The sequence below is a fragment of the Drosophila melanogaster genome, chromosome Y (assembly GCF_000001215.4).
Source record: "Drosophila melanogaster chromosome Y".
NCBI lineage: Eukaryota > Metazoa > Arthropoda > Insecta > Diptera > Drosophilidae > Drosophila > Drosophila melanogaster.
In genome coordinates, this window is record NC_024512.1 from 8,991 (window position 1) to 21,882 (window position 12,892).

At 33.6% G+C, this 12,892-nt stretch overlaps 1 protein-coding gene across 1 annotated transcript; it reads left to right on the forward strand.

Moving 5' to 3' along the window:
- Positions 1-842: 842 nt before the first annotated feature.
- Positions 843-1,796, forward strand: Pp1-Y1 (Protein phosphatase 1, Y-linked 1; the record flags this gene model as incomplete). The annotated part of the gene is made up of 1 exon (NM_001110682.3): positions 843-1,796. The coding sequence occupies one exon, from the start codon at positions 843-845 to the stop codon at positions 1,794-1,796; it is 954 nt and encodes a 317-aa protein (NP_001104152.3).
- Between the last annotated feature and the right edge of the window lie 11,096 nt (positions 1,797-12,892).

Here is a 12,892-nt window from a genome sequence, read left to right on the forward strand (position 1 = left end):
CCTGTAACATAGCCCCAAGTCAAGTACAACAACTACTTACCTGTAACGTCGCCAGAGGCTCCCAGCGAATCGGTGCTTCCGTCCTTCTGGCGGGGGTACCTGAAAAGAAACAAATTAACCAATATTAATCCTAAATTTCAATGTTTTTTGTAAATTAATTTAAATTGTTAAATGTAAACAAGCCTTGCAATATGTTAATGTTACCAGTCCATGTTACTGTCTAAAAGCCAAGAATACAAAAAATACTAATTATAAACTAACTCACCACGCCCAAGCCCCAAACTCACCCCATGCAATGTTAAACCTATAAATTCAAATAATTGTACCTATATATTGCACATACTGTAATCAAAGGCAAAATAAATCGTGGATGCGGAACAGAATTTACTCTGTCTCCGTACCTCCACCAGCAAAGTTATATAGATAGAAATTTACAAAACTAATAAAAGTATGAGAAACAAACATGAGCTGCGCAGGCAAGTCTCTGGAAGCTGCATGCCGTATCACAACATTCCAGCCTTTTAGTTCCTAATATGATCATACGGACATGGCCGTATGAGAATAAAAAATCGAATCTAGTATACCATTTTACTCTACGAGTAATAGACTTCCGACAAGAATCTTACCATAAAACTGTGCTTAAAATTTTTGAAAATAAATAACGATTTATATTTCCGATTTGAAAACAAAACATATACATATATTATTTAATTTTTCCTCGGCACATAGCCAAGTAAACAGGTTATTTATAAAGCTGTCACTTTAATTTGTATTTATTATTTTTTCACTTGGATAATAACCAGGCGACGGATAATTCGTAGAATTGTAAGTAGGAGTAGGTAATGTCCAAATGGTTCTTTCGATTCCAGTACCAAATGTTTGAAAAGTACTTGGACGAAATGATAGCATCGCTGCTTAGCTGGAAGATCGATAGAAAAATGATGGTGCCTGAATCAGATATAATAAAATTATTAAAGCAGGCTCGCCAGGTTCTTATGTCAGAGCCAATGCTGTTAACTGTGGAGGCTCCTGTCAACGTGCTTGGGGACATACATGGCCAGTATAATGACCTCCTCCGTTATTTCGAGACATCTGGGCATCCCCCAAAAAAGCGTTATTTGATGCTGGGCGACTATGTGGATAGAGGAAAATACTCGGTGGAGACCCTCACGCTCTTGCTGGCATATAAAGTGCGTTATCCGACGAGCATACACTTACTACGAGGAAATCATGAATCAGCGGCTATCAATCGCTATTATGGATTTTACGATGAGTGCAAACGACGTTTTACTATACGCCTATGGCGGATGTTTGTAGATTGCTACGACTGCCTTCCGGTGGCTGCAATCATTAACTCAAAGATTTTCTGTTGCCACGGAGGACTAAGTCCATCTCTGCACAATTTGAATGATATTCAACATTTACAAAGACCGGCTGAAGTAGACAGGAACGGACTTCTATGCGACTTGCTTTGGTCGGATCCAGATCCAACTGCCATCGGTTGGGAAAAGAATTCTCGGGGAGTAAGCTTCACCTTTGGGGTTGATATCGTAGAGACATTTTTATCACGTTTTAGCTTTGATCTAATATGTCGTGCTCATCAAGTTGTTGAAGATGGTTACGAATTTTTTGCCAAACGTCAACTAATTACTGTTTTCTCGGCCGTTAATTATTGCGGGGAGTTTGATAATGCCGGTGCTATGATGTGTGTGGACGCCGAGCTAAATATAACGCTGGTAGTGATGAAACCTAAGAAACGGATAGCTTTTTCAACAAAGCATGTTGAAATTGCCTGAATATTTGTAATTAAAGTAATTATACACAAGTGTGGAAGCTAAAATATATTTTTGAATCTTAATCGCAGTTAATTTGTCTTAATATTTCCTTTTTCAAAGAAAATTATTATACCGGTTGCTCGACTCTTTTGCTGTAAGAGTAACCTGTAAAACAAGAGTGATTGCTGTAGTCGAATTCCCCGACTATCAGTTACCCGTTACTCAGCTAGTGGAATTGCGAACTCAAAATTTCAAAACTTTTCTGTAGTATTTAAAAAAAAAAATTTCAATAGTATGGGCGTGACCGTTTTGTAGGTGTAGGTGGTTTTGATACACCGGTAGAAATAGGCAAGACTATCAATAAAACGAAGAAAAATCAAAACAAAGGTACAGGCGTGGCAGTTTTGGGCGTTACAGTGAGCGCTGCGTCTGTCTCTAGAATTTGTACGTTTAATCTCAATCTCTTTTAGTGAGTATAGTATTTAAGATGAGAGCACTATGCAGGTCCGTCCAGGACATTTAACTTCTAAAGACCAACCCCTTCGGCGTGAGCTCTGATGGATTAACGGAGCGAAGCTAGGATTTCATGTTGTCATATCGATGAGTGTATTTTACAAATATAAATATCCGGGTCACAGTTTCAGCAAAGACCCTAGAATAACAAGATGCGTAACGCCATACGATTTTTTGGCACACGATTTTTTGGCCGTGGCTCTAGAGGTGGCTCCAGGCTCTCTCGAATTTTTGTTAGAGAGCGAGAGAGCGAAGAGCGCTACAGCGAACAGCTCTTTTCAACGCACAAAGTGATAGCAGACATCTGTATGTGTGCACACTTATGCTCATGCATTGTAAATTTGACAAAATATGCCCTTCACCTCAGAAGTTCTTAGACTTTAAATCTATATTATTTTTGATCAATTGGCACCATGCGAAAAATTCTTGTTTTGCATTGCCTTAACGTTATTATTATTTGAAAATAGATTAGAAATAGCCAAATCTATGTACATATTATCACAAAAATAAATTTCAAAAATGACGTTATATAAGAATATTTGTCATTGCCTTATTAATTTGTCTCACGCCGCAAGATGAATACTCTAATGACAAATATTCTTATATAAAGTAATTTTTGAAGTTTATTTTTGTGATAATATGTACATAGATCTGGCTATTTCTAATCTATTTTCAAATAATAATAACGTTAAGGCAATGCAAAACAAGAATTTTTCGCATGGTGCCAATTGATCAAAAATAATATAGATTTAAAGTCTAAGAACTTCTGAGGTGAAGGGCATATTTTGTCAAATTTACAATGCATGAGCATACGTGTGCAAGTTATCCAACCCATAAACATAGCACCCTTCCACAGTTTATAAACAAATTTCAATTCTCAATCTCGAGTTATCCAACCCATAAACATAGCACCCTTCCACAGTTTATAAACAAATTTCAATTCTCAATCTCGTCGCATTTCCTTTGTCTTTGTTTTTGTCATTGCCTTTGCCAGCGCTTAGCTACCCGCTAAAGTAAATAACCCAAACTTAACGTAAACACAGCTTCCGCTTGGAGACCAAACCACGGCCAACTTATTACGCTTCAATCAAAAACTGCATCGATCAGCATAATTGAATTTCACAATGCAGTGGAATAATTTCAGCATAAAGCTTTTATCAAAAGTTCAGAAAGTGTCAAAGAAAAGCTTCTGGCCGAGGTTGATTGGATTAGGATTCAGAATTTGAAGATCAGTCTGATTCGGGAGGATTAAAAGAACGGTTTATAAGTGTATAAATAGATAACAATAAGTGTCTTGTAATAAAGTGATAAGTTGAAAGGTTTAACACAAATAAGTTAATTACAAAACGGAACTCGCGCCGCCAACAACTCATATTTTTAGTGGAAAAATTAAATCATCCACAACAATCCAACGACACCTAACTACTGTGACAGTGATCGTGAATAAACTTAATTGGAAATCAATAAATGCAATAATCCAATTAAGAATTTAATATAAAAGGTGGACTGAATACTTAACACTAATTACGAGAACACAATAATAAAAAATCAGAACTCAACTACAAACACAATTAAAACAAAAAAAAACAAACGTAAAAATCAACACCAAGAAGGAAGGAAGAGCTGAAGGCAACCCCCCGCCACAGCTAGATACAAAACTGAAGAAAGACCCCAATAAAAAATAATTAAGACAAACCTATTGAAGGAAGACCCCAACAGAAGGTAATCAGGACAACTACATTGAAGGAAGAACTCCCACGGAAAGTATCGTGAGCAGATAAAAAATAACACTAAGCCTTTAAATAGAATCTAAAAATTAAGATCAAGATACCGAGAGTACTACAAGCTTTAAAATTAAACATTACAATATTTATTTTAAAACAATCTGGTAGGTTTAATAAATAGTTTTGAAAATTTAAAATTAATAATGGCAACCGGAGGTTCAGTACCAACCTTTTCTGCGGGCGGGATATCCAGCGCCAGTAACCTGACAATGGAATTAATAAATAGATTAATAAATGTACAGTTGAGTGAAGTGACCAGAAATATTGAAGGGATAGAAGGGCAGTTAACCGCTAACAGAAATGAAGTGGAAGACTATAAAATCCAAACAATTGACCGAACCATAAAATGCGAAACTACATTAGAGGTAATTAAATCCTTACCTAAGTTCACAGGTGAAATAACACAATATGTAGGCTGGAGAGAAGCGGCAGAAACCGCAATGAGTCTATATAAAATTGAAAGTGAACAATATTTTATCGCCTTAACAATACTACGTAATAAAATCATGGGAGCAGCACACGATGCTCTAACCAACCATGGTACAGTTTTAAACTTTCAAGCAATTCTTTCAAGATTGGATTTTATTTATAGCGATAAAAGACCAATCCATATACTCGAATCAGAATTAAGCATCCTTAGACAAGGACGTATGACCATTATATTTATAGCGATAAAAGACCAATCCATATACTCGAATCAGAATTAAGCATCCTTAGACAAGGACGTATGACCATTACAGAATTTTACAACGAAGTAAACAAGAAAATGACTTTACTCATAAATAAAACTATAATGACTTATGGAAAGGACAACGTTATAACCAAGGAAACAAATAAAACAATTAGAAACAATTCTCTTAGAATTTTTATTTCTGGATTAAACGGTTCAATCTCAGAAACACTCTTCTCTCTTAACCCACCAGACTTGCCAAATGCTTTGGCAAAGTGTCAGGAACTAGAGTCTAACAAGTTTAGAGCTCAATTTGCAAATAGGTACAATGGATTTAGGAATGAAAATAAAAATCAAGGAAACAACCTTAGATTTGCCCCTAGACAGAATAATATTACGCCAAATAGAATAAATAATAATTGGCCACAAAACGAGAACTTGGGAACAAATAACAATTGGAACTTTAACAATAATTCCAAAGTTCAACCACCACCAGAACCGATGGAAGTAGACAACTCCATAAGAGTTCAAAATCGTCCGTATAAAAATTATAACCGTCCTAGGAATTTCAATTCTCAATCTCGAGTTATCCAACCCATAAACATAGCACCCTTCCACAGTTTATAAACAAATTTCAATTCTCAATCTCGTCGCATTTCCTTTGTCTTTGTTTTTGTCATTGCCTTTGCCGCTTAGCTACCCGCTAAAGTAAATAACCCTAACTTATTACGCTTCAATCAAAAACTGCATCGATCAGCATAATTGAATTTCACAATGCAGTGGAATAATTTCAGCATAAAGCTTTTATCAAAAGTTCAGAAAGTGTCAAAGAAAAGCTTCTGGCCGAGGTTGATTGGATTAGGATTCAGAATTTGAAGATCAGTCTGATTCGGGAGGATTAAAAGAACGGTTTATAAGTGTATAAATAGATAACAATAAGTGTCTTGTAATAAAGTGATAAGTTGAAAGGTTTAACACAAATAAGTTAATTACAAAACGGAACTCGCGCCGCCAACAACTCATATTTTTAGTGGAAAAATTAAAACATCCACAACAATCCAACGACACCTAACTACTGTGACACTACACTAGTGGGAATAAGTATTTGGACAATAAATATTTTCAATATATTTGTTTGTAACTCATTGTTTACTTAAAGCAAAATTGTTTAATAATTTTAGTAAATAGGTAGACTATCGTAGCTAAATTAGGTAACATAAACATATGGATAACTTCATTGTTGATTTAACAAAAATTACTTTCTTACAAATTAGCATTGGCAAAGTATTTGGACAAATTATTTAAATGTTATAAATTGAAAAAAAAGTCAACTACAAAATTATGATAAATTAATAAAAAATATACCCTCCCTTAGCGTCTATCACCTTTTGCAGACGTTTTGGTACAGACTGTACTGTAAATAGATAACAATAAGTGTCTTGTAATAAAGTGATAAGTTGAAAGGTTTAACACAAATAAGTTAATTACAAAACGGAACTCGCGCCGCCAACAACTCATATTTTTAGTGGAAAAATTAAAACATCCACAACAATGTATAAATAGATAACAATAAGTGTCTTGTAATAAAGTGATAAGTTGAAAGGTTTAACACAAATAAGTTAATTACAAAACGGAACTCGCGCCGCCAACAACTCATATTTTTAGTGGAAAAATTAAATCATCCACAACAATCCAACGACACCTAACTACTGTGACAGTGATCGTGAATAAACTTAATTGGAAATCAATAAATGCAATAATCCTTAGACAAGGACGTATGACCATTACAGAATTTTACAACGAAGTAAACAAGAAAATGACTTTACTCATAAATAAAACTATAATGACTTATGGAAAGGACAACGTTATAACCAAGGAAACAAATAAAACAATTAGAAACAATGCTCTTAGAATTTTTATTTCTGGATTAAACGGTTCAATCTCAGAAACACTCTTCTCTCTTAACCCACCAAACTTGCCAAATGCTTTGGCAAAGTGTCAGGAACTAGAGTCTAACAAGTTTAGAGCTCAATTTGCAAATAGGTACAATGGATTTAGGAATGAAAATAAAAATCAAGGAAACAACCTTAGATTTGCCCCTAGACAGAATAATATTACGCCAAATAGAATAAATAATAATTGGCCACAAAACGAGAACTTGGGAACAAATAACAATTGGAACTTTAACAATAATTCCAAAGTTCAACCACCACCAGAACCGATGGAAGTAGACAACTCCATAAGAGTTCAAAATCGTCCGTATAAAAATTATAACCGTCCTAGGAATAATAACAGCCAGTGGAATTATAATAACAACCGACACAATTTTAATAATCATTTCCAAGGAAATAATTATAACCAATACCCATCGCAAAAACCCATCACAAACGCACGACAGGTAAATCAGTCCGAAACACATCCCCCGATTAAACGGGAATCAACGGGAACAGTCAACCAGCCAGCTCAAAAAACAATGAGAGTAAATAATATCAACGAAGGCCATTTTTTAGATCAGCACCCTACAGAGGAATACCTCATATAACAAGGGTAGACAGAAAAACTAAAAGACAATTTAAAATATTAATAGATACAGGAGCCACCGCGTGCTATATAAAAAAGGGTATTTACGAGAATAAAAAAGAATTATCAATACACAAAAGAGTATCTACTGTTCATGGATATTCAATCATAAAATATTATCATTTGATAAATATATTTGGGGAACAACATTTATTTTATGAAATTGAGGGTCTAGAATCTGATCTATTAGTTGGATTCAATCTGTTAAGAAAGATTGGAGCTAAATCAGATATCGAGAAAGAATATTTGTCATTGCCTTATTAATTTTTCTCACGCCGCAAGATGAATACTCTAATGACAAATATTCTTATATAAAGTCATTTTTGAAGTTTATTTTTGTGAGAATATGTACATAGATCTGGCTATTTCTAATCTATTTTCAAATAATAATAACGTTAAGGCAATGCAAAACAAGAATTTTTCGCATGGTGCCAATTGATCAAAAATAATATAGATTTAAAGTCTAAGAACTTCTGAGGTGAAGGGCATATTTTGTCAAATTTACAATGCATGAGCATACGTGTGCAAGTTATCCAACCCATAAACATAGCACCCTTCCACAGTTTATAAACAAATTTCAATTCTCAATCTCGAGTTATCCAACCCATAAACATAGCACCCTTCCACAGTTTATAAACAAATTTCAATTCTCAATCTCGTCGCATTTCCTTTGTCTTTGTTTTTGTCATTGCCTTTGCCAGCGCTTAGCTACCCGCTAAAGTAAATAACCCAAACTTAACGTAAACACAGCTTCCGCTTGGAGACCAAACCACGGCCAACTTATTACGCTTCAATCAAAAACTGCATCGATCAGCATAATTGAATTTCACAATGCAGTGGAATAATTTCAGCATAAAGCTTTTATCAAAAGTTCAGAAAGTGTCAAAGAAAAGCTTCTGGCCGAGGTTGATTGGATTAGGATTCAGAATTTGAAGATCAGTCTGATTCGGGAGGATTAAAAGAACGGTTTATAAGTGTATAAATAGATAACAATAAGTGTCTTGTAATAAAGTGATAAGTTGAAAGGTTTAACACAAATAAGTTAATTACAAAACGGAACTCGCGCCGCCAACAACTCATATTTTTAGTGGAAAAATTAAATCATCCACAACAATCCAACGACACCTAACTACTGTGACAGTGATCGTGAATAAACTTAATTGGAAATCAATAAATGCAATAATCCAATTAAGAATTTAATATAAAAGGTGGACTGAATACTTAACACTAATTACGAGAACACAATAATAAAAAATCAGAACTCAACTACAAACACAATTAAAACAAAAAAAACAAACGTAAAAATCAACACCAAGAAGGAAGGAAGAGCTGAAGGCAACCCCCCGCCACAGCTAGATACAAAACTGAAGAAAGACCCCAATAAAAAATAATTAAGACAAACCTATTGAAGGAAGACCCCAACAGAAGGTAATCAGGACAACTACATTGAAGGAAGAACTCCCACGGAAAGTATCGTGAGCAGATAAAAAATAACACTAAGCCTTTAAATAGAATCTAAAAATTAAGATCAAGATACCGAGAGTACTACAAGCTTTAAAATTATACATTACAATATTTATTTTAAAACAATCTGGTAGGTTTAATAAATAGTTTTGAAAATTTAAAATTAATAATGGCAACCGGAGGTTCAGTACCAACCTTTTCTGCGGGCGGGATATCCAGCGCCAGTAACCTGACAATGGAATTAATAAATAGATTAATAAATGTACAGTTGAGTGAAGTGACCAGAAATATTGAAAGGATAGTAGGGCAGTTAACCGCTAACAGAAATGAAGTGGAAGACTATAAAATCCAAACAATTGACCGAACCATAAAATGCGAAACTACATTAGAGGTAATTAAATCCTTACCTAAGTTCACAGGTGAAATAACACAATATGTAGGCTGGAGAGAAGCGGCAGAAACCGCAATGAGTCTATATAAAATTGAAAGTGAACAATATTTTATCGCCTTAACAATACTACGTAATAAAATCATGGGAGCAGCACACGATGCTCTAACCAACCATGGTACAGTTTTAAACTTTCAAGCAATTCTTTCAAGATTGGATTTTATTTATAGCGATAAAAGACCAATCCATATACTCGAATCAGAATTAAGCATCCTTAGACAAGGACGTATGACCATTACAGAATTTTACAACGAAGTAAACAAGAAAATGACTTTACTCATAAATAAAACTATAATGACTTATGGAAAGGACAACGTTATAACCAAGGAAACAAATAAAACAATTAGAAACAATGCTCTTAGAATTTTTATTTCTGGATTAAACGGTTCAATCTCAGAAACACTCTTCTCTCTTAACCCACCAAACTTGCCAAATGCTTTGGCAAAGTGTCAGGAACTAGAGTCTAACAAGTTTAGAGCTCAATTTGCAAATAGGTACAATGGATTTAGGAATGAAAATAAAAATCAAGGAAACAACCTTAGATTTGCCCCTAGACAGAATAATATTACGCCAAATAGAATAAATAATAATTGGCCACAAAACGAGAACTTGGGAACAAATAACAATTGGAACTTTAACAATAATTCCAAAGTTCAACCACCACCAGAACCGATGGAAGTAGACAACTCCATAAGAGTTCAAAATCGTCCGTATAAAAATTATAACCGTCCTAGGAATAATAACAGCCAGTGGAATTATAATAACAACCGACACAATTTTAATAATCATTTCCAAGGAAATAATTATAACCAATACCCATCGCAAAAACCCATCACAAACGCACGACAGGTAAATCAGTCCGAAACACATCCCCCGATTAAACGGGAATCAACGGGAACAGTCAACCAGCCAGCTCAAAAAACAATGAGAGTAAATAATATCAACGAAGGCCATTTTTTAGATCAGCACCCTACAGAGGAATGCCTCATATAACAAGGGTAGACAGAAAAACTAAAAGACAATTTAAAATATTAATAGATACAGGAGCCACCGCGTGCTATATAAAAAAGGGTATTTACGAGAATAAAAAAGAATTATCAATACACAAAAGAGTATCTACTGTTCATGGATATTCAATCATAAAATATTATCATTTGATAAATATATTTGGGGAACAACATTTATTTTATGAAATTGAGGGTCTAGAATCTGATCTATTAGTTGGATTCAATCTGTTAAGAAAGATTGGAGCTAAATCAGATATCGAGAAAGGAATCATGGAGTATAAGGGAAATAAAGAGAAACTCGAATATTTTGACGAGGAAAAAAATGATTTATGTTTAATTGAAGGAAAAAATATTCTTCCATTGAAGGAATATATTATCAAAAAATACTTTACGCTTAACAAACGCCCCTAGAATATTTCAAAGAGCAATGGATGACATATTGAGAGAACAAGTCGGAAAAACTTGTCATGTTTATATGGATGATATAATAATCTTTTCTAATACAATTGAACAACATTACACTGATTTAATTCAAATAATTAATATTTTACAAAAAGCACACATGAAAATTTCTCTAGAAAAATCTAAATTCTTTAAATTAGAAACAGCATTTCTTGGTTATATTGTTTCTCACAATGTAATTAAAACAAATCCTGAGAAAATTTCCACAATTATGAAGTATCCGATTCCACAAAACATTAGAGAGCTTCGAAGTTTTCTAGGCCTCACCGGCTACTACCGTAAATTTGTCCGAAATTATGCAAAAATTGCCAAACCTCTAACCAAATACTTAGGAGGAAATAATGGAAAAATTTCTAGGAGAATGTCTACAAAAATTAAAATACAGTTAGATGACCCAGCTGTTAAAGCTTTTAACGAACTTAAAGATAATTTAATAGCACAAGTGGAATTAGTTCAACCTGATTATAACAAAAAATTCACTTTAACGACAGACGCATCAGATATAGCTATCCGAGCAGTTTTATCACAGGATAATAAACCAATTACTTTCATATCCAAAACATTAAATAAAACCGAACAACTTTATGCCACAAATAAAAAGGAATTGTTGGCAATAGTTTGGGCTCTTAAAAATCTCAGGAATTACTTATATGGTGTTGTTGGTATAGAAATACAAACAGACCACCAATCTTTATCATTCACAATCTCAGATAAAAACCCGAACGTGGAAATGAAAAGATGGTACTCTTTCATAGAAAGTTTCACCCCGAAAATAATATATAAACCCGGAACATCTAATGTCGTAGCCGACGCATTATCTCGAATAAAAATAAATAATATCACTAACAGCGATATACAACAATCAAGCTCAGATCAAAATACTCAGCATTCTGCCGAAAGTAGTTTTGAAAATGTAATACAAGAGACCCGAAAACCGTTAAATCAGTTCCAACAACAACTGTTATTAACAAAGGGGAGGTATACAATACATGAGTCATTGAACGTTTTTGATAAGACACGACATATAATTGAATATGACACGCCAGAAAACTTAATAGAAATACTAAGGGAATATCTAAAACCAAACATAACGGTAGGAATTCATTGCACTTTAGAAGACCTTTATCATATTCAATTATCATTAACAAATAATTTTACCAACAAATTTCTTTATACTAAAATATTTCTACAAGACGTGGAAAATAATGAAGATAAAGCTATATAATAATAGAACACACACATAGTCGAGCTCATAGAGGTTTAGATGAAAATTACAACCAAATCAATAGATTATATTACTGGCGAAATTTATTTATCAAATTAAAAGAATACATAAAAAATTGTACAATTTGCAACGAAAATAAATACAACAGGCATCCTATTAAAATTCCTATTGGGGAAGCCCCTATTCCAACTAAAGAAGGAGAACATTTACACATCGACATTTATTACGCGCAAAGTCTTATTTTCTTAACTTGTATTGATGCGTATTCAAAATTCCTGGTTGTAAAAGAAATACAAAACAAACTAAGCATCGAGAATAAAGTAATGGAACTACTCCAACAATTTCCCCACACCAAAGTAATTATGACTGATAATGAACCAAGCTTTACCTCTGTCCAATTTAAATCCTTTGCACAAAGATGTGGTTTAACTCTACATTTCGCAGACCCCAGACACAGTACCTCGAACGGACAAGTAGAAAGGGCACATTCAACATTAACAGAATTAGCTCGTTGTATAAAGGAAGAATTTAATCTTACTGACTATTCTAAAATAATTATTAGAGCCGCAAAAGAATTCAATCAGAGCATCCATTCAACAACAAACCAAAAACCTTTTGATATTCTTTATAATAAAATTAATCACGAAAATATTTCAAGAATTCTAAAGTACACACAAGAAAAAATGTTAGTAACACATAATGAAGGTCGCAAAGAAAAAGAATACCATGTAGGTCAAGTTGTTTATGAAAAGAAACACGGAGAAAGAAATAAGCTAAAAACTAGATACAAAAAACAGGTTGTTAAGGAAAACTTACCTAACAAAGTTATAATCAATAATAGAAACAGAACTATTCACAAAGACAACATTAAGTTTTAACAAATACCATATTTTTTATTTTATTAAATTACAGAAAATGGATTTCTTATTACTTCTAATACCATTCGTAATGATAACCACTTCAG